The sequence below is a fragment of the Capricornis sumatraensis genome, chromosome 13 (genome assembly GCF_032405125.1).
Source record: "Capricornis sumatraensis isolate serow.1 chromosome 13, serow.2, whole genome shotgun sequence".
NCBI classification, from domain to species: Eukaryota; Metazoa; Chordata; class Mammalia; order Artiodactyla; family Bovidae; genus Capricornis; species Capricornis sumatraensis.
Window position 1 is genome coordinate 5,231,177 of NC_091081.1, and position 20,958 is coordinate 5,252,134.

The window sequence follows — 20,958 nt, forward strand, 5'->3', positions numbered from 1 at the left end:
CACTTAATGTGCATGTGTTTGCGTTTTTCTTCTGTTTTATTTTTTTTTTCACGCTGCCGTCACTTCTTCAGAAATTGTTCTGTTAGATGGCTTCCAGTGTAAACTTATTAATTAGTGTTATTCCATGCAATCAATTTCGATTAAATGAAATGTACTGTAAAAGTTAAAAGGAATTTCTGTAACTTTTTTTTTTTTTTTAATTACATGACAGGGACAAAAAACAAGATGGATAATCAAACATGGTATCTGAGAACTTCAAAGCTGGCCCTGGCCTTGGCAATTATCCGCTCCAAACCAGCAGACAAAAGCAGCAGAGAATATACAGAGCATCTTGCGAGGATGGTGTGCGGGCAGGAATCAAGGTGGAGATCAAAAGTCGAAGCCTTGGAAGCTGAAGTTCTACAATTACGTCAGAAACTACTCCTGAGCAGGATTTTTTCGGGATCATTTAAGAGTGGTGAGTGGATGTAACTTGGGGATGTGTCAGTCTGTTTTATGTCAGCTTCACAGTTACTTAGAAACTTATTAGCAAAACACTCAAGTTGTTCGGTTTCCTAAAATTAGACTTCTTGCACTATAAAGATTTTTTGCTTTTAGTCATTTATTAAAAGTAAAAAAAAAAAATAGCTTGTTGTCACTTTCTAATGGATGAGGCTGAAGTTGGAGACTGAAAATTGTCTAGAGATGAAGGCAATACTGCTTTAAGCCTCCTGGAGAAATTAATTTTAAAATCTTCAGTCATCCTTATATCTTACTCTGTATTATATGTTGCTTTTACATTGCATAATTCGTCCAGCAGTGCTGTCTCAAGTCCTAGCTCTGTGCAGTGGGTGGCAAGGACCCAGAAACACACAGGAAAGCTGCTGCCTTTACCATGGAGTACCGACCATTCCAGCAGAGAAAGCAGACCTATGATAACGAACCTAGTTGTGATGACTGTTACCATAGAGAAAGCGCAGAAAAGGAAGCCATTCATTCTTCTGGTCCTTGGAGAGGCTCCTCGGGTCTGGGCCCTCAAGGGTCTGTCTGATAGTGAGGTGATCATAGCCTGTGGTCAGAAGGAGGAACAAGAGCCAGGGCAGCAGGGATAATCCATGTCCCATCCAGCAGGCCAGTTTTGTATTCCAGAGCCCAGGACACTGTGAGGTAGAGATCTGATGGGGAGCAGGTTTGGAAAGACTCCGGGTGTCAGCCTGAGGAATATCCCTGCAGTGAGTTGGCCAGGGTGGTTCCCTTAAGACCCCTATGAGAGAGTGAAATGGGGCCATAAGAATGATCTGAGAATGGCAGGGAAAATGGGCACCCCCCCCAGGACAGACCAGAGCACATGGGCACCTCCTTCCTCAGGATCCCTTTACCTTCTTGACTCCGAGGGATGACCCTCATATTGCGATAGTAAGACTTAATTTTGGTGATCTGTTGAAAACATAAATCAGATCATCTTACTCCTTTGCCAAAAACCTTTTCCTGACTCCCCGTTGTGCCTCGCACCAGATTCCCACTGGTGGCTTGGCTGGTGATGTCACCATGATATCACCTCTGCTTCCCTGCATAGTGCATGTGCTCTGGGCACCGTGGGCTTCCCACTGACTGCTGTGGGCTCATCTTGCAGTGAATCTCTGCTGTGATCAGGTGTTGACATATGATTGCCTCTCCCCTTCGTAGAGGTCTTTTTTCTAAGCCATACTTGCTCAGTGACCACTCTACATGCATGAGCCCACAGTTGTTTTTTCACCCAAACACCCCCCTGTTGGTTATTTGCTTATTTGCTTAGGTGGTCCCTTCCTTATCTCCTTGACTTGAGTCCAGCCTTGCTGAGTAGAGGGTCTCTGATTTGCTCAGCACCCTCTACTCAATACCCACCCCAAAGCCTGACTCACAGCAGGTGCTAAATCCATGTTCATCAAATGAAGTGGAATGTAGAGTATGCTTTGATGCGAGCCGTGATGGGAAGCAAGGAGGCAGGTTCTGAAAGCGTTTACCTAAGGCCATGTGAAGAGTAAGAAGTCAGGCTAGATCTGTGACTGTTAGAACTAAAATGAATGGTTCCAGAATAAGCACTTGAGACTTCTGTGAATGAGTTCAAAGTGGGTTAAGGCAGCTGGAGGTGTGGAGGGCATTTGAGGTCTCTAGTTCATCAAGTTGATTCAGTTCAGTTCAGTTGCTCAGTTGTGTCCTACTCTTTGCGACCCCATGAATTGCAGCCCGCCAGGCCTCCCTGTTCATCACCAACTCCCAGAGTTCACTCAAACTCACGTCCATCGAGTCGGTGATGCCATCCAGCCATCTCATCCTCTGTCATCCCCTTCTCCTCCTGCCCCTAATCCCTCCCAGCATCAGAGTCTTTTCCAATGAGTCAACTCTTCGCATGAGGTGGCCAAAGTACTGGAGTTTCAGCTTTAGCATCATTCCTTCCAAAGAACACCCAGGTCTGATCACCTTCAGGATGGACTGGTTTGATTGTAGTGCTTTAAATCCAGACAGTGAACGCAGAAATCAGGGTATATGATAGAAGGTTGAGTCCAGGGAGATATACCTAGAAGGAAAGAAGTAGGGTCCTTAAACTCAGAGGGGATAAGCAGCCTGGAAATATAGACTGACAGCAAGGATCCGTTGGTATCTAAGTGGTAGTGACCTTGCCAGTGTGGATGAGGCTATAGGGTGGGTGGGCCTTTGATGGGGAGGCTGCAGGTTCCGACATCCCAGGGTGGAAAGAGGAAAGGAGCCGTGGAAAGAGTGTGGCTGCCATGGTAGGATGCATCGGTACAGTGAACCTGTGCCTGCTGTGGGTGACAGAGTACCAGCTAACTTCAGGAAGACTCTGAACTAATGTCTGAAGAATTGAAGCTTTTGAACTGTGGTGTTGGAGAAGAGTCTTGAGAGTCCCTTGAACTGCAAGGAGATCCAACCAGTCAATCGTAAGGAGATCAGTCCTGGGTGTTCATTGGAAGGACTGATGCTAAAGCTGAAACTTCAATACTTTGGCCAGCTGATAGGAAGAACTGACTCATTTGAAAAGACCCTGATTCTGGGAAAGACTGAGGGCAGGAGAAGAGGACGACAGGATGAGATGGCTGGATGGCATCACCGACTCAATGGACATGAGTTTGGGTAGGCTCCAGGAGTTGGTGATGGACGGGGAGGCCTGGCGTGCTGCGGTTCATGGGGTTGCAAAGAGTCAGACATGACTGAGCAACTGAACTGAACTGAACTGAATATCCGTATGTAACTAAAGTCTCATTATTGTGTGAGCAAAAATACTGTTAGAAGATTTACAGCCACATTTTAGTCACTCTGGTTTCTATGCAGTGGTCTCTTTGAGACTATCTATGAATAGCAGACAGTCAATATATCGTACCTTTTTTGTACAGTCATGTGATTGGTATAATGGCACACATGTAGCAGTTCCCACTAATACCAAACTGTGAATATCATAACATCCACAGCGCCCAGCTGTTGTTCACCACCGAGCGTCTGCTTACAACACCAAGACAGTGGTGTGTGTGATTTGTTTGGGACGTGAGTGGACCTCAGTGATAACTTGTTTTTAGTCTGGACTCTTTCCCTTACGGTACCTGCAAGATAAGTTTTCATATATCATGTAGTTAAATACTCTTTTGCTTACATCAGGAGTTGCAGGTAAAACATTTCAGTGCAGATGTTTGTTAATAATCTGTCTCACCATCTGTTAGCTTAAACTTAAAAAGTGAGAAATAAATGGATAGACTCAGATAAATAGTTTCAAATAGGAAAAGCAGTACATCAAGGCTGTATGTTGTCACCCTGCTTATTTAACTTATATGCAGAGTACATCATGAGAAACGTTGGACTGGAAGAAACAGAAGCTGGAATCAACATTGCCGGGAGAAATATCAATAACCTCAGATATGCAGATGACACCACCCTTATGGCAGAAAGTGAAGAGGAGCTAAAAAACCTCTTGATGAAAGTGAAAGAGGAGAGTGAAAAAGTTGGCTTAAAGCTGAACATCCAGAAAATGAAGATCATGGCATCTGGTCCCATCACTTCTTGGGAAATAGATGGGGAAACAGTGTCAGACTTTATTTTTTGGGCTCCAAAATCACTGCAGATGGTGACTGCAGCCATAAAATTAAAAGACGCTTACTCCTTGGAAGAAAAGTTATGACCAACCTAGATAGCATATTGAAAAGCAGAGACATTACTTTGCCGACTAAGGTCCGTCTAGTCAAGGCTATGGTTTTTCCTCTGGTCATGTATGGATGTGAGAGTTGGACTGTGAAGAAGGCTGAGCGCTGAAGAATTGATGCTTTTGAACTGTGGTGTTGGAGAAGACTCTTGAGGGTCCCTTGGACTGCAAGGAGATCCAACCAGTCCATTCTGAAGGAGATCAGCCCTGGATTTCTTTGGAAGAAATGATGCTGAAGCTGAAACTCCAGTACTTTGGCCACCTCATGTGAAGAGTTGACTCATTGGAAAAGACTCTGATGCTGGGAGGGATTGGGGGCAGGAGGAGAAGGGGACGACCGAGGATGAGATGGCTGGATGGCATCACTGACTCGATGGACGTGAGTCTGAGTGAACTCCGGGAGTTGGCGATGGACAGGGAGGCCTGGGGTGCTGCGATTCATGGGGTCGCAAAGAGTCAGACATGACTGAGCGACTGAACTGAACTGAAAGGGAAAAAGGAAAAAACTACAAGGGGGGTTATTAGATTGATAGGAAAATAAAGGAGGAACGTCGTTGCTGTTTGAAGATGTATGATTGAAAAGACTGACACACCTTGCCCTAAGAAAGTGCCAGCCCTGAAAGTCAAACTATTGCGTAGGTGATTTATGTTGTTAAATATTTCTGTCTGTAGTTGTTTGGGCTTCTTTATACTTGGCAACTGTTTGCCAGTGTTCAGGGACCACAGACCCTCGATAAATGGTGAATGGAGTGCTTCCTGACCAAGAGACTGGGGAACTCAATTTACAGCCTCCGCTAGACACTGAAACAGCTGAGAGAACCAGAGTTGAATAAGGCAGAGATGAAATGGCATGGTAAACAAATAAGGAAGCGTGACATGGTTTATACAGCATTTAAATAACTTGTCTATTTCATTATTCTGATTTATTTGTCTATAGATTCTCAAAGGAAGTTAGGAAGAACAGAAGGATGGACGGGAGGAAAGAAGGGTAGGGAGATAGGGAGGGAGGGGGGATCAGTTTGGTTCAGTTCAGTCACTCAGTCGTGTCCTATTCTTTGCGACCCCATGGACTACAGCACGCCAGGCCTCCCTGTCCATCACTAACTCCCAGAGTTTACTCAAACTCATGTCCATTGAGTTGGTGATGCCATCCAACCATCTCATCCTCTGTCATCCCCTTCTCCTTGCACCTTCAATCTTTCCCACCATCAGGGTCTTTTCTAATGAGTCAGCTCTTCGCATGAGGAGGCCAAAGTATTGGAGTTTCTGCTTCAACATCAGTCCTTCCAGTGGCTATTCAGGATTGATTTCCTTTAAGATGGACTGGTTGGATCTCCTTGCAGTCCAAGGGACTCTCAAGACTCTCCTCCAGCACCACAGTTCAAAAGCATCAATTCTTCGGCGCTCAGCTTTCTCTATACTCCAACTCTCACATCCATACATGACTACTGGAAAAACCATAGCCTTGACTAGATGGACATTTGTTGACAAAGTAACGTCTCTGCTTTTTAATATGCTGTCTAGGTTGGTCATAACTTTCCTTCCAAGGAGCAAATGGCTTCTTTTAATTTCATGGCTGCAGCCACCATCTGCAGTGATTTTGGAGCTCCCAAAAATAAAGTCCCATGGCATGGGACCATATGCCATGATTGTAGAAGGGTAGGGGATAGAGAGGGAGGGGGTATGGACCAAAGGAATGTGGACATCCAGTGTCACATTTCTCAAAGCCTTCTAGGTGATGTGTGGCAGACAGTTTGATTTTCTACACAGTAGCCTGGTTCCTTCTTCCTTACTAAAATACTACAGTTTTGATTTGGCAGACATGTACCCATGTATGTTCATCTGTGAAATGCTGAGACTTGTTTTGCCAGTATGGTCCTAAGGTTAGACAGGGACCAATGGAAACTAAAAGAGAATCTTGGAAGCTTTTGATAAATATTTGTCACTTTGTATAAAGAGATTGAAGTCCGTGAATGCTACAAACTTTAAAATGTTTTTACCTCAACTGCTTGCTTCGTATGTGGGCGCTGCCACTTGAAGATGTGAGCGTCATACGGTGGTAGCCACGTTACAGCCACGAGGCAATACTGAAAGATTTACATCAGCGTGGTAAGGGTGATGAATCGGAGGATGAGAAGAGCCTTGGTCCTTCTTGTCATTGCTGAGCAACCAAAGCAGCTCTAGGGTGAAGTTATTAAGAATTTTTCAAAGGTGAACAGTGGTCACTTCCATGGACAGAGCAACCTGGAGGGCTTCAGTCCATAGGGTTGCAAACAGTTGGACATTACTGAGCAACTGATGGTTTAAGCCATTATTACAGTAAGATTCTCTTCCTTGTAACTGAGCTCATCCTAACTTAAAGAGTGGAGAAGTGGGGGAGATAACAAGCAAATTAGAGAGCTGCTTTTTTTCCCCCAAAAATCTTCCTGATTTATAGGAGAGAAAATGAGAAAGAGGCAAAAACTGTTCTATACAATAGCTTCCTGTTAAATGATAGCCTTATGATGTTGTAAGGATTTAGTTGGGACTTGAGTAGGTAGGTGAGGGAGACCCAGAGCATAGAGACTAGATAGGAAGACGTTAGTAGCTGTTCATAAATGTTGACCAGGGTTTGAATGGAGTGTGTTGACAGGCACAGGACGTTATTAGTGGAAACAATGGCCTAAGACTTCAGTGAGCAGATTTAGATCTAAAATCAGCATGTGTTTGTGTTTGTGTGTGAGAGTATGGGGCAGGCAAGGGGTGTCTGGACAGTTGCTAGGAAGAATGGAGATGTCAGATATATGCTTTTTCTCCTAAAATTTAAGTACTCAGTACCTTCATAAATGACATACAGGTTACCGGACTAACAACGAGCCAAAGTAAAAATAAAGTAGGATGTCAAACCAAATTAACTCATTGATGTATCTATTTATATAATAAACGCTCATGGCTTCCCGGGGGGCTCAGTGGTCAAGAATCCGCCAGTCAATGCAGGAGACCCAGGAGACCTGGACTCAGTCCCTGGGTCGGGAAGATCCCCTGGAGGAGGAAATGGCAACCCACTCCAGTATTCTTGCCTGGAGAATCCCATGGACAGAGGAGCCTGGAGGGCTGCAGGCCATGGGGTGGCAAAGAGTCAGACAGGACCGAGCACACACGTACGTGGCATCTGTGGCTTCGGTATCACGTGCTGCGGGCTGGGGAGTGTGGTGGGCAGGGCAGCTGTCTGTTTAGGTTGAATTTGGTTCTTTCTGGCTGTGGGTCCTGGGAAACAACTGGCCCAGCCAGATGGCTTCTGAAGCCTCCTTGTCCTTCTTGCTGACTCTGCTCAAGTTAGTCTAACTCCCCCTTACTGCTTCACACCTGGAGGAGCAAACCCTCACCCCCCGCTGCCTCCCCCAGGCAGACCACACGTCTCGCTTCCTGTAAGTCTGCATCCAGGCGGAGGTTCTTAGCTGGGCTCACCATGCTGATGAAGCCTCAGAGCAGGGGCCAGGTGTCAGCACGGCACCCAGTCTGGGGCTCGTCTTGGCTGCCGGCTGCCTCTCTGCTGGCCCTGTCTGCCCAGCCTCTGCTCCGTCCTTGCCTTCTCACCTGGTTGCAGACCACGTACCGGAGAGACACAGCAAATAACAGACTTGCAGACGCAGTTGTGGGCTCAGCATTTATATGCTGGGGCCCTCCCTGTGTTACAGATGCTGAAAGAGCACAGAAAATGAAGCCCTAAGCATTTCCTCCTTCACATAAGCTCTTGTAATATAAACTGTCAACTATATTAGAATGGGAGTTTGCCTCAAATTGCAGGTGATTTAAAACACACAGGCATAATGTATATCAACCTCAGAGAATGTGGCCTGAATAATTTTGAGGAGTCTGAGGCAAGCCTGGAAAATAATTCATTTATAATTGTACATTAGAATTGGTTTACTCATTATATATAAAAATTGAATTAAACTTTAGATATTAGAGACAGTCAGCATACCAAGATATTAAAGTGAAGGCTGAAAAAAGCTCAGGATATTGAATGGCTTTCACAGAGACAAGGTGATGAGTTAGGAATGTGAGTGCCTTCCTTATCATCAGAGGAGCCGGCTCTGAGAGGAACTGTGGAGATAGTAAGGAGGGCCTGCCAAGTCCTGGCGCGGGGCTGGGCCTGAGGGAGCCAGGAGCTTCTGAGGCTGGGCTTGGGCGGGGCAGCCGGGCATTCCTCAGCATGGAGTGTTCCAGATGGAGACCCTCAGTCCTTCCTGTGCCAGGCTCCAGTCTCACCGTGTGGTGCAGCCTGTGCTGGGTTTCAGGGTGGCATCCGGCATGTCCAGGCAGTGCCCCAGCTGGGCACCTCTACTTGCTGGGCGTCTCTGGACTCCCTCCCCTCTTCTGCAGCCCCGTGACCACTGCCTCGATTTTGTCTGAAAATCCCCGACCGGACTTCACGTCTGTGGTCGTAGCCTTGTGGTGTTCAAGTGCACGTTGCAGCCTGGTCTCAGGTCCTCTGACTTACTTTCGGGTGAAGTCCCCTCCCCATAAAATGGACCCTGAGCCTCTCCGCAGTGCAGTACTTGCTTCCAGCCCAGCCCAGCCCCTCAGCACCATGCCCACCTCGTTCTGCTCTGTGATGCACGAACTTTCTTCAGCTTCACTTGCGTCCACCGTGTTCTGTCTCGGCCCCAAGCTTTTAGGCAGGTGGTTTCTCTCTGGAGGATGCGTGCCTTTGGGTCTCCTTTTGGTCTAGTTGTGTGATAGAGCCTTCTTCTCTGCTGAATCTCTTCTGCCTTCGTCGACTGCCTTCCAAGACGAGAACAGATTCTCCTGCTGGGGATCCTGATAATAACCTGTACTGTTCAGAGATCGTGAATGAAATTAAGATGGTTGAATCAGCCTGTCTTCTCCATCGGGCCTGCACTCCATGCTTCCAGGGAGTGTCTTTTCTCATCGCCCCTGTATTCCTAGATTAGCACAGTCCCTCGCAGGGAGGGGCACTTTGGTGACATTTACTGAATGAGCATGTTTAGAGAGGGTTTTATGTGAGTGTTCATACCTGGAACAAAGTGGCCTTGCTGATCTGTCGTTTCTGGAGATCTCCCAGAGCCCCGTTGTGATGGGAGGAGGATCAGAGAGTGAGATCCAGCCTCCTGGGGGGGGACCCGCTCAGTAGGGTGAGGATCAGGGCTCCTCCTCTGCGGGAGCCGTGCGTGCACACAGTGGTGGAATCAGAGCAGAGTAAGTGAAGAGGGGAGATGTCGATGGACCTTCTGTGGAACAAAGGTTAAAAATGCCCAAAGTTCATGTGCATTCCTAGGTCATCGCTCATTGTAATGCGTTTGGAATAGTTTAACCTGTAGCAGATGTTAATCTTGTCTTTCCATTTAGGGTTATATTTAGTTTTTTTTTTTGTTGTTTTGTTTTGTTTTTAAACAGGTTTTGTGTTTTTTGAACCCTGCGTCTGGTTTTCAAATTTCAAGATTCAGTTAGAAAGATGATGTTACCTCAAGGATTCTGGGTTTAATACTTGGCTACTAAACATCCTAAAATTAATTTTTTATTTTTAGATAAGTTCAGTGTGCAGTGAAGAGAATCCGGGTGGAGAGCTGTGAACTGTAGTTTGGAGTGGGGACGTTAATGGAATATTGTGGCTTAATATTGTGGCCCTGTGATTCCGACGAAAACTGAAGTTTGAGAACCACTGAAAGCACTAACTTGAACACAGAAATGTGAAATGTGTGTTCAGAAAGCGTAATGGGATCTCTCCAGAAAGGGGATTAAGCCACCTGATTGTCACACATCAAGGAAGTTGTGGGCAAGACTCTGAAACACTTCTTAATACCAGCTGATGATGTTTGGCTCTCGGTCACCAAAGAACTGAGGAAGTGTTCCTTTAGAGCCTGACTGAGCTGAGGCAGGTAGTAGAATGTAGGGAAAACGAACCAAAGATAAAATAGTGACATTAGCACTAACAGACTGGTTCCAAACAGGAAAAGGAGTACGTCAAGGCTGTATATTGTCACCCTGCTTATTTAACTTCTATGCAGAGTACATCATGAGAAACACTGGGCTGGAAGAAGCACAAGCTGGAATCAAGATTGCTGGGAGAAATATCAATAACCTCAGATATGCAGATGACACCACCCTTATGACAGAAAGTGAAGAGGAACTAAAGAGCCTCTTGATGAAAGTGAAAGAGGAGACTGAAAAAGTTGGCTTAAAGTTCAATATTCAGAAAACAAAGATGGTGGCATCCACTCCCATCACTTTGTGGCAAATAGATGGGGAAACAGTGGAAACAATGGCTGACTTTATTTTTGGGGGGCTCCAAAATCACTGCAGATGGTAACTGCAGCCATGAAATTAAAAGAAGCTTATTCCTTTCAAGGAAAGTTATGACCAACCTAGATAGAATATTCAAAAGCAGAGACATTACTTTGCCAACAAAGGTCCATCTAACCAAGGCTATGGTTTTTCCAGTGGTCATGTATGGATGTGAGAGTTGGACTGTGAAGAAAGCTGAGCACCAAAGAATTGATGCTTTTGAACGGTGGTGTTGGAGAAGACTCTTGAGAGTCCCTTGGACTGCAAGGAGATCCAACCAGTCCGTTCTAAAGGAGATCAGTCCTGGGTGTTGATTGGAAGGACTGATGTTGAAGCTGAAACTCCAATACTTTGGCCACCTCATGTGAAGAGTTGACTCACTGGAAAAGACTCTGATGCTGGGAGGGATTGGGGGCAGGAGGAGAAGGGGACAACAGAGGATGAGATGGTTGGATGGCATCACCGACAAGATGGACATGGGTTTGAGTGAACTCCAGGAGTTGGTGATGGACAGGGAGGCCTGGCGTGCTGAGGTTCACGGGGTCGCAAAGAGCTGGACGTGACTGAGCGACTGAACTGAACTAAACTGACTCTAGCAGCCATGTTTGATGCTATTCCGTACTCTTCTGTGAAATTATCGGTAAACATAATAGGAATCCAAGGAATGAGTCTTGTAGATTTTTCTTCTAGAACGTCTCTCTTCCCTTTTTATCCCTTCTTCTTGTCACTCCATCCTGCTCCCCTCTTCCTCATTAGCATCCTGTGTCATCCTGTATATGTGCCATGTTCCCTGAGTATAAGATGTACAGCTGTGCAAGGCACACCCCTCCCCCATTTTTGCAGGGGAAAATATTTCTTATAGCTGTTTCAAGTCATTTTGGAGATATATTGTAGGGGAAATATTGCGTAGGAGAACCAGTAGACAGTATTTTAGAAGCCAGTAGAAACCCTTAAGTTCTGATTGCATTATACCAATCCTTCAAAAAGTATAGAGTGTAACATAGCTAAGAAGAAATAGGTTGTTGTTGATGAATGCTAGCACTTTGCAGGCAACAAGACAGAAGACGCTGAATCATGAAGTCTGTCGCACAGGTACCCCGTAAACCCAGGTGCTTGCATTGTATTCTGAGTAGCTCTAAGAGGCAAACCGGCTAACCTGAATTACAAGTGAAGCTGTATGAATTCCTAAATTAAAAATGGAAACACAACCCTCATTCGGGAGGAAGGACATTATTCCATTTCTTTTGCCGCACGTAAATCATTGCATTTTCAGTTGAACCTCCTGTTTTAGAGACCTCATTTCTGGAATTTAAAGAATTATATTGCTTATAAACACTTCTTAAGGTTATTGTAAAGACTGAATCTGTGTTTAATGGATTAGAGTGCTCGCTGGGTGTGTGCTGTGGACGGGCTTCTGAGACAGGGAGCTGCTTTAAGCGCCCACAGATCCATCCTTTCACATCGTCAGTTATTTCATGGTAAACGTGTGATAATTTTTCTTCTCTTTGGTCTCTCCCATTGCTCTCAGAGTCAGAGAGAAATACTGCCTGTGTGTTTTTAATTCAGTCAGACCGCATATGCCAGGTTTTGTGTTTTGACATAAACAAGATAAAGAATGCTTCCAGAGCAGGCTGGTTCTGATGGCTTCAAAGCGCAGGTCTAAACCTTCCTCGTTCCTCTTTTAATTAATAAGTCACACGGAGAACAAAGACTCAGTTGCTTTTGTGCCCTCCCTCCGTGCTTGATTCAGTGCGATCTTACACACAGTCGATTTTCAAAGCCGCTTCTTGGCTTGATACTTAAGTTATTGTCTCTAATTAGGCTTGTAAGATTTTGTAGCAGAAATAATTTTGAAGTTTCATGTGTAAAATGTAGTACAGACAAAATATTAATATTCTGTAGCAAGTTGAAAGGTAACCACTTGGTGGAAAAATAACTGGCAGAAATTTAAGTAATGCCTCTGATCCTTCTGTGTGCCTTTCATTGTATTTGGAGTCTTTCGAAATAGAATATGCAGACTTTAAGCATCTTCTGCCCTCCCTTGTTATTCAAATAACAGATACTTTTTTCACCCGGAAGTTAGCATGATTTGTCTGTTGTTTCTCTGAAGTAATAGTTTGTAGTAGAATGGCCTTATTCCTCAATCCAGGTCACATAGATTCAGTGGCATTTTGCTTATTTAATATCTAATTTTGTTAATAGTTGTGCCTGTAATAGCTTTGCAGTTACCTCTGCCTGGGCATTTTATGGTGTTTATCCTCATCTGATGAGGTTTTCCTCTGTGAACCACAAGGCCTCTTGTCTTACCTGTAATTTCCAAGCAGGAGCTGGTCTGAAGTAGGCCAAGTCCATGCTGGCGGCTGCTCCATGTGGCTGCACAGCTCTCTGATGTCTGGCAGGGCAAGGGAGCCAGCGGAGCCCGCCCAAAGGGTTCATGGGCTCAGCAAGCTGTACTTTTCCAGGCCCTCTGGAGCTTCTCTTTAAAGACGCACTTGGTCGTGCACGAGTGTGCACAGTGATCACAGCCAGTGCTATCTGCACCTCGGCCTTTTGTATCCACAGGTCTGTGTGAAGAAAGGAAAGTACCGTCAATCAGATGTGCAGCACACGACTTTAACATTTATTTTTTATTTTGAAATGGCTTAAATCCCGTACCTGCATTCGAATCCCTTGGGAGCTGTGAAAAATTCTGAGGCCTGGGTTGCACCCCAGATGAGCAATGTCAGAATCTCTGGGGGTTGAACTGAGTTATCCGTATTCTTTGACTGTCCCTCCGTTATTCTGAAGTAGGGCCAGGATTGAGAAACACTGCTTTAAGGCCAACTTTTATTTTCAGTATTCAACCCAAATGTCCTTATTTTCAGTTTTCATGGTTAAGCCCGCATAGTTTTAATCCCCTTGCTTTCTTGGAGTATCCTCTGTAGAAGGCTGCAGTTAAGGCCTAGAAAGAGTGGAACACACTGATATTAACCCTATGGGGGAGGTACCTGGTGGTAGAGTTATTCCACAGTATTCTACTCTAAGTATGAGATTTGGGAGCGTGGATGGCACTGGTGGTGGGGATGGTAGGTGAGCAGCTGTGGGAAGGGCTCTCCGTTGCCTGTGCACGTGCCTGGATGTGCTTGGTGGCCTGACTAAGGTTGCACCTGGGCCCTTGGTGGGGATCACAAGCCCTTTTGTATGAATTGTGAGCCACTATTAAATGACAGCATTTTTCCAAGCTTCTTTTCTTTATTCTGTAAGGATAGGGAGTTGTAGCAGATGGCCTCTTTTAGACACTAAAAGCAATTCAGTTCAGTTCAGTCGCTCAGTCATGTCCTATTCTTTGCAACCCCGTGGACTGTAGCACGCCAGGTCTCCTTGTCCATCACCAACTCCCAGAGCTTGCTCAAACTCATGTCCATCGAGTCGGTGATGCCATCCAACCATCTCATCCTCTGTCGTCCCCTCTCCTCCTGCCTTCAGTCTTTCCCAGCATCAGGGTCTTTTCCAGTGAGTCAGTTCTTTGCATCATGTGGCCAAAGTATTGGGAGTTTCAGCTTCAGCATCAGTCCTTCCAGTGAATATTCAGGACTGATCTCCTTTAGCATGGACTGGTTGGACCTCCTTGCAGTCCAAGGGACTCTCAAGAGTCTTCTCCAACACCACAGTTCAAAAGCATCAGTTCTTTGGCTCTCAGCTTTCTTTATGGTCCAACCCTCACATCCATACATGACTACTGGAAAAACCATAGCTTTGACTAGATGGACCTCTATTGGCAAAGTAATGTCTCTGCTTTTGAATATGCTGTCTAGGTTGGTCATAACTTTCCTTCCGAGGAGCAAATATCTTTTAATTTCATGGCTGCAGTCACCGTCTGCAGTGATTTTGGAGCCCAAGAAAATAAAGTCTCTCACTCTTTGCATTGTTTATGCATCTATTTTCCATGAAATGATGGGACTGGATGCCATGATCTTCGTTTTTTGAATGTTGAGTTTTATGCCAACTTTTTCACTCTCCATTCTCACTTTCCTCAAGAGGATCTTTAGTTCTTCGCTTTCTGCCATAAGGTGGTGTCATCTCCGTCTTTGAGGTTATTGATGTTTCTCCTGGCAGTATCCCACAGGCATATCATTTTAAAAATTAGGAAATACTTGTATTTTTGCTCTTGGTTCAGTATTATTTGCTCACTTTAGTATATGGCTTATTGAACAGTTCATGTGATATGCCTTTAAAATGCTTATTCTTGGCTTATTGCTGTATTTACTATACTGTTCAGGGTCCTTGAATTAGCAGTAATATTCCACAGTCCATGGTGGATTAAGATACCTCTTTGGAAAGAATCAAGGATCATGCCTTCTTTTACTGATATTTGGAGGTGGAATTTTATCAGCAATCTGTGTTATATTTCTGAGAAACTCTGTACCAATTGATCCAGAGGTTCTTATTATTGCATGATTTATAAATAAATATTAATTAATAGGATTCCTAATATATATGCACACATTTCATAATGTTTTATTTAAAATTACACTATAAACTAGCAGCATGGTCTTCATTCATGTGCACTGCTTTTAATGTTGTTGACAACTTAACCAAGAATTCTCAGCTACTAAAATTACCTAAATAATTAGGATATTAGCTTTTGCATAGTTCTGAAGTAATTCTTCCCCTCCAGCTAGCTCAAATCTTCAGTATTTACTGGAAGGTAGGAGACACGGAGTTCTAATGATTTAAGTATCATGGATTTGTGATATGGAAGTAAGTGAAAGTGATGTGATTTTTACATCCATTCTGGCATGTTTGGATAAGAAAAATAACAATGCTTAGGAGCACCATGCTTCATATAAAACACTTGAAACACTTAACGAGTGGTCATCATCCAAGGCTAGTGCTCAGTAGGTACTTGATGATTAATTTAAGAATGATCATATAAAAATGAATAAAAAAAGAACCAACAGAGGGAGACGAGGCATTATTGCTGGGGGTGGGAAAGGTCGCTGAGGACCAATTCTGGACGTGGAAAGCTTATTGGCAGGAGCATGGATTTGGAGTTAGAGGAATCTGGATTGAGTCTCAGCTCAGCTGACATTAGCTCAGTTTCTTTGGAAAGTCACTTACCTCCTATGAGATTCACTTTCCTCCTCTGTGAAATGAGGAGACGGAGGGCAATGATGGGCAGTGGTGAGGTTTAATGAGGAATGCTTAAGCTTCCTGACACACAGAAGATAAAAACTGATTTTCTTCACTGGCTTGAGAGGCTCGTGGGAGTTGTCATTGATTCCTTAACAGCAGAAGAACTTAAGTGTCTTGCTTTTTATATTTTTGTTGACTTGAGAATTTTATTGCCTAATTCTGTCTTATAAAGACACCTGGATCTAGCTTTTTTAGCAGGTTATTCCAGTGGGAAAGAACAAAGGTTTTAGGGTGTGTGTAAGTTTTTCTTTCTCGTGTAGTAAAACAGAATGATTGACATAATTGCCATATTCTTGGTTCAGTTCAGCAGCAAAAGTTTGAGTTCCTCAGTGTGCAGCAGGCCTGGCAGTCTGATTCTGTTAGGAGTCTTGGAACATTCTGTGGGAGTCTAGCTGTTACCCTCTGTCATTGTTTTGACAGTTACATCAATGGAACTAGATTTTAATTCTCTGCCCTCTCTATGTGAAAGTGTTCATCACTCATTCGTGTCTGACTCTTTGCAATCCCATGGACTGTAGCCCACCAGGCTCCTCTGTTCATGAAATTCTCCAGGCAGGAATACTGGAGTGGGCTGCCATTTCCTTCTCCAGGGGATCTTCCTGAGCCAGGGATGGAACCAGGGTCTCCTACATTGCAGGCAGATTCTTTAACATCTGAGCTACCAGGGAAGCCATCCTCTCTATATATTGTTATTAAAAATTCTAGTCTCATTTGATTATTTTGTTCTGATTTCTCAATCCTATAATTTTCAATGTTCTTCTCTTTCCACTGGGAGCCCTGTGAGTTCTCTCTTTTCTGCAAAACATTGTTTCTTTTTGAATATTACAGGAACACCTTATAGGTAGCCTGCCACCCATTTTGCCTCTGCAGGTTTCCCTGAGACACAGTTAAGATCGTTTGCAGCCATGATCGTGTTCCATTGCATGGGAACAGATTGCGTTCAGGTCCTTTCTCATCAGGAATGCAACATTTCTCCTCAGCCCCGCGTGTTCTTTCCTGGGTGCCTCTCTGTTCCCTCTGTCCCAGCTCCACCATCAGAGAGCCCTTGCCCACGTGCCTGCCTCTATGTCTTGTTCACGGTCCTTCCTCGTGCAGAAGACGCCCTGGAGAAAGCTCTGTGATCCCTCAACGCTCACACCGCATGAATGAAGTCTTCCTGGAGTTTCCCTCATTTGAATGGATTCCTTCAGGTCCCTGTGGCATCACCTGAAGGTCAGTTTGACAGTGACACGTTTTTGACTCATGGTAGAGTTCGTGTTAGAGAATGATTGACTAGTTTTCTGTGATTATGGTTTGTGTGTCTGCCCTCTGATGCAATACAGAATGAAGCAGGGCAGAGGCTAATAGACTTTTGCCAAGAAAATGCACTGGTCATAGCAAACACCCTCTTCCAACAGCACAAGAGAAGACTCTACACATGGACATCACCACATGGTCAACACCAAAATCAGATTGATTATATTCTTTGCAGCCAAAGATGGAGAAGCTCTATACAGTCACCAAAAACAAGACTGGGAGCTGACTGTGGCTCAGATCATGAACTCCTTATTGCCAAATTCATCCTTAAATCAAAGAAAGTAGGGAAAACCACTAGACTATTCAGGTATGACCTAAATCAAATCCCTTATGCTTAAACAGTGGAAGTGAGAAATAGATTTAAGGGACTAGATCTGATAGACAGAGTGCCTGATGAACTACGGATGGAGGTTCGTGACACTGTACAGGAGACAGGCATCAAGACCATCCCCATGGAAAAGAAATGCAAAAAAGCAAAATGGTTGTCTGGGGAGGCCTTACAAATAGTTGTGAAAAGAAGAGAAGCAAAAAGCAAAGGAGAAAAGGAAAGATATAAGCACCTGAATGCAGAGTTCCAAAGAATAGCAAGAAGAGATAAGAAAGCCTTCCTTAGCGATCAATGCAAAGAAATAGAGGAAAACAACAGAATGGGAAAGACTAGAGATCTCTTCAAGAAAATTAGAGATACCAAGGGAGCATTTCATGCAAAGGTGGGCTCAATAAAGGACAGAAATGGTATGGGCCTAACAGAAGCAGAAGATATTAAGAAAAGGTGTCAAGAATACACAGAAGAACTGTACAAAAAAGATCGTCATGACCAAGATAATCATGATGGTGTGATCACTCACCTAGAGCCGGACATCCTGGAATGTGAAGTCAAGTGGGCCTTAGAAAGCATCACTACGAACAAAGCTAGTGGAGGTGATGGAATTCCAGTTGAGCTATTTCAGTCCTGAAAGATGATGCTGTGAAAGTGCTGCACTCAATATGCCAGCAAATTTGGAAAACTCAGCAGGGGCTACAGGACTGGAAAAAGTCAGTTTTCATTCCAATCCCAAAGAAAGGCAATGCCACAGAATGTTCAAACTACCGCACAATTGCACTTATCTCACACGCTAGTAAAGTAATGCTCAAAATTCTCCAAGCCAGGCTTCAGCAATACATAGAACCGTAAACTTCAAGATGTTCAAGCTGGTTTTAGAAAAGGCAGAGAAACGAGAGATCAAATTTCCAACATCTGCTGGATCATCAAAAAAGCAAGAGAGTTCCAGAAAAACATCTATTTCTGCTTTATTGACTATGCCAAAGCCTTTGGCTGTGTGGAATCACAACAAACTGTGGAATATTCTGAAAAAGATGGGAACACCAGACCACCTGACCTGCCTCCTGAAAAACCTATATGCAGGTCAGGAAGCACCAGTTAGAACTGGACATGGAACAACAGACTGGTTCCAAATAGGAAAAGGAGTACATCAAGGCTGTATATTGTCACCCTGCTTATTTAACTTATATGCAGAGTACATCATGAGAAACGCTGGGCTGGAAGAAGCACAAGCTGGAATCAAGATTGCTGGGAGAAATATCAGTCACCTCAGATATGCAGATGACACCACCCTTATGGCAGAAAGTGAAGAGGAACTAAAGAGTCTCTCGATGAAAGTGAAAGAGGAGAGTGAAAAAGTTGGCTTAAAGTTCAACGTTCAGAAAACGAAGATCATGTCATCTGGTCCCATCACTTCATGGGAAATAGATGGGGAAACAGTGGAAACAGTGTCAGACTTTAATTTTTTGGGCTCCAAAATCACTGCAGATGGTGATTGCAGTCATGAAATTCAAAGATGCTTACTCCTTGGAAGGAAAGTTATGACTAACCTAGATAGCATAGTCAAAAGCAGAGACATTACTTTGCCAACAAAGGTCCGTCCAGTCAAGGCTATGGTTTTTCCAGTGGTCATGTGTGGATGTGAGAGTTGGACTGTGAAGAAGACTGAGTGCCGAAAAATTGATGCTTTTAAAGTGTGGTGTTGGAGAAGAGTCTTGAGAGTCCCTTGGACTGCAAGGAGATCCAACCAGTCCATTCTAGAGGAGTTCAGTCCTGGGTGTTCATTGGAAGGACTGATGCTAAAGCTGAAACTCCAATACTTTGGCCACCTCATACGAAGAGTTAACTCAATGGAAAAGATTCTGATGCTGTGAGGGATTGGATGCAGGAGAAGAAGGGAATGACAGAGGATGAGATGGTTGGATGGCATCACCGACTCAATGGACCTGAGTTTGAGTGAACTCTGGGAGTTGGTGATGGACAGGGAGGCCTGGGGTGCTGCAATTCATGGGGTCGCAAAGAATTGGACACGAGTGAGCGACTGAACTGAACTGAGAGCTAGTGTTGGCCTGCCTTTTGTTATCCACTGATGCTGGGTGGTGTTGCCTATTTACTCTTTAAGGCTGCTCACCCCTCATTCTAGTGCCTAACGATTGTGGCACCCAATATATATTTGATCATTTAAGTTGAATAGCATATAAGTTCTGTGAAATCATCTGATCTGGCAAGTTAGGATATACTTGGTTTGGTTTATTTGTGCCCTGAAAATGGATGTCAGTTCCCTTTTTTTAAGAGTAAGAGATTATGCTGCTCCTTTGGTCAAATTTATTTAATTTCCTGGAGCATTGATTTTTACAGTGAGTGATGGATGGATGAACTAAAGCTGTGCTGTACTGCTTTATAGCTCAGCCTTGCAAGTTATGGAAACATGAACCCCCGAGAATGGACTTTATTTTCAGGAATATTACAGTAGCAAAAAGTAGTGGAAATGATTTCTGCTTGGTTAGCAATAAGATGTCTGCAGAAAACTGACTTTGAGCTTTTTTTTTCTTTTTTTACCAAAGAATGTATTTTTAATCATAATTGACAGTGTAATAATTGACTATTTGAGCTCTCTGGTTATACCTCTTTACTCAGAATTAAGACTATCTTTACTTTGTCTCCTTATACTAGAGAACAGACTCTGCAGAATTAAGTATGTGACTTTTGGCCATATCCATATGTTCTTACAGAGTTGTCATTTGGGGCTTTACTGGCAGATAGACTCTACTTAAAAAAAGACTTAGCTCTAGAAATGTGTATACCTGCAGACAGTGGTGTTGAATGCCTCTGGTCTTCATAACAAGCCTATAATTAGTTCACTTACTTAAGGCATATGATGAGCTGTTATGTCATCCGTCAGATGTTTCATTCCACAGTGGAATGAAATTCAAAATTGGCCAATTACAGTATTTTTCTATTTTGGGCTTGCCTGTCAGTCTAGGGCTGTTATCCGTATCTTCTGATAGTTTTGTGAGTTTTTAAAGAAAATAATAATTTCTGTGATTCCATGATGAAATTATCTTTTCCCCTCTGAGTTTCCATAACCCTTTTCTTGTAACACGTTATAACGTCCGTTTAGCAGGGACCTCTGGCACCCACCTTGCATCTGGTGCTGTGTTGAGTGCTTAGGCTACAAAGTAAGACTGAGGTTTGCAGTTCAAAAAGAGAAGACAGTTAATATATAATAACAGGTCCTATGGAGCCTATTTCAGAGGAATCTGATCTGATCTAAGCATCAGAGAAGATATTTGAATGAAAATGTGAACGTTGGATAGCGGTCACTCAGGATAGGTGGGTTTAGAAAGGAGTAGGAGAATGTTCTAGATAAAAACAAAACATCCCACACAGGCACGGAGGTGAATACAGCTAGAGGAGTGGTTTCCAAACTTAGGTGCACATTGGAATTGCCTGAAGAGTTTTGAAAGGGTCAGTTCTTCGATCCCATCCTGAGGGAGACTGCTGGATACTTGGGAAGCCACGTTGAGGTGTTTTCAGCAGGTTGAGTGACCCAGTGTGGTTGTGGGAGAACACCCCTGACTTCCCCCTGGACAGACTGGAGAGGGCTGAGACTGCACAGACGCGCTGAGAGGCAGTGCTGTGAGCCGGGCCTCCGGGAGGAGCAGCTCAGTGTCAGCCAGGCTGCAGGACAGTGGTGAGAGGAAAAGTC

General features: G+C 44.1%; 1 protein-coding gene across 1 annotated transcript in view; it reads left to right on the top strand.

The window, feature by feature from the left end:
- Positions 1-225: 225 nt before the first annotated feature.
- Positions 226-20,958, top strand: part of MEI4 (meiotic double-stranded break formation protein 4) — a 197,722-nt gene continuing 176,989 nt past the window's right edge. The window contains exon 1 of the mRNA XM_068985549.1: positions 226-457. Within this exon, the coding sequence (XP_068841650.1) occupies positions 226-457 (232 nt within the window). The remainder of the gene's footprint in view (positions 458-20,958) is intronic.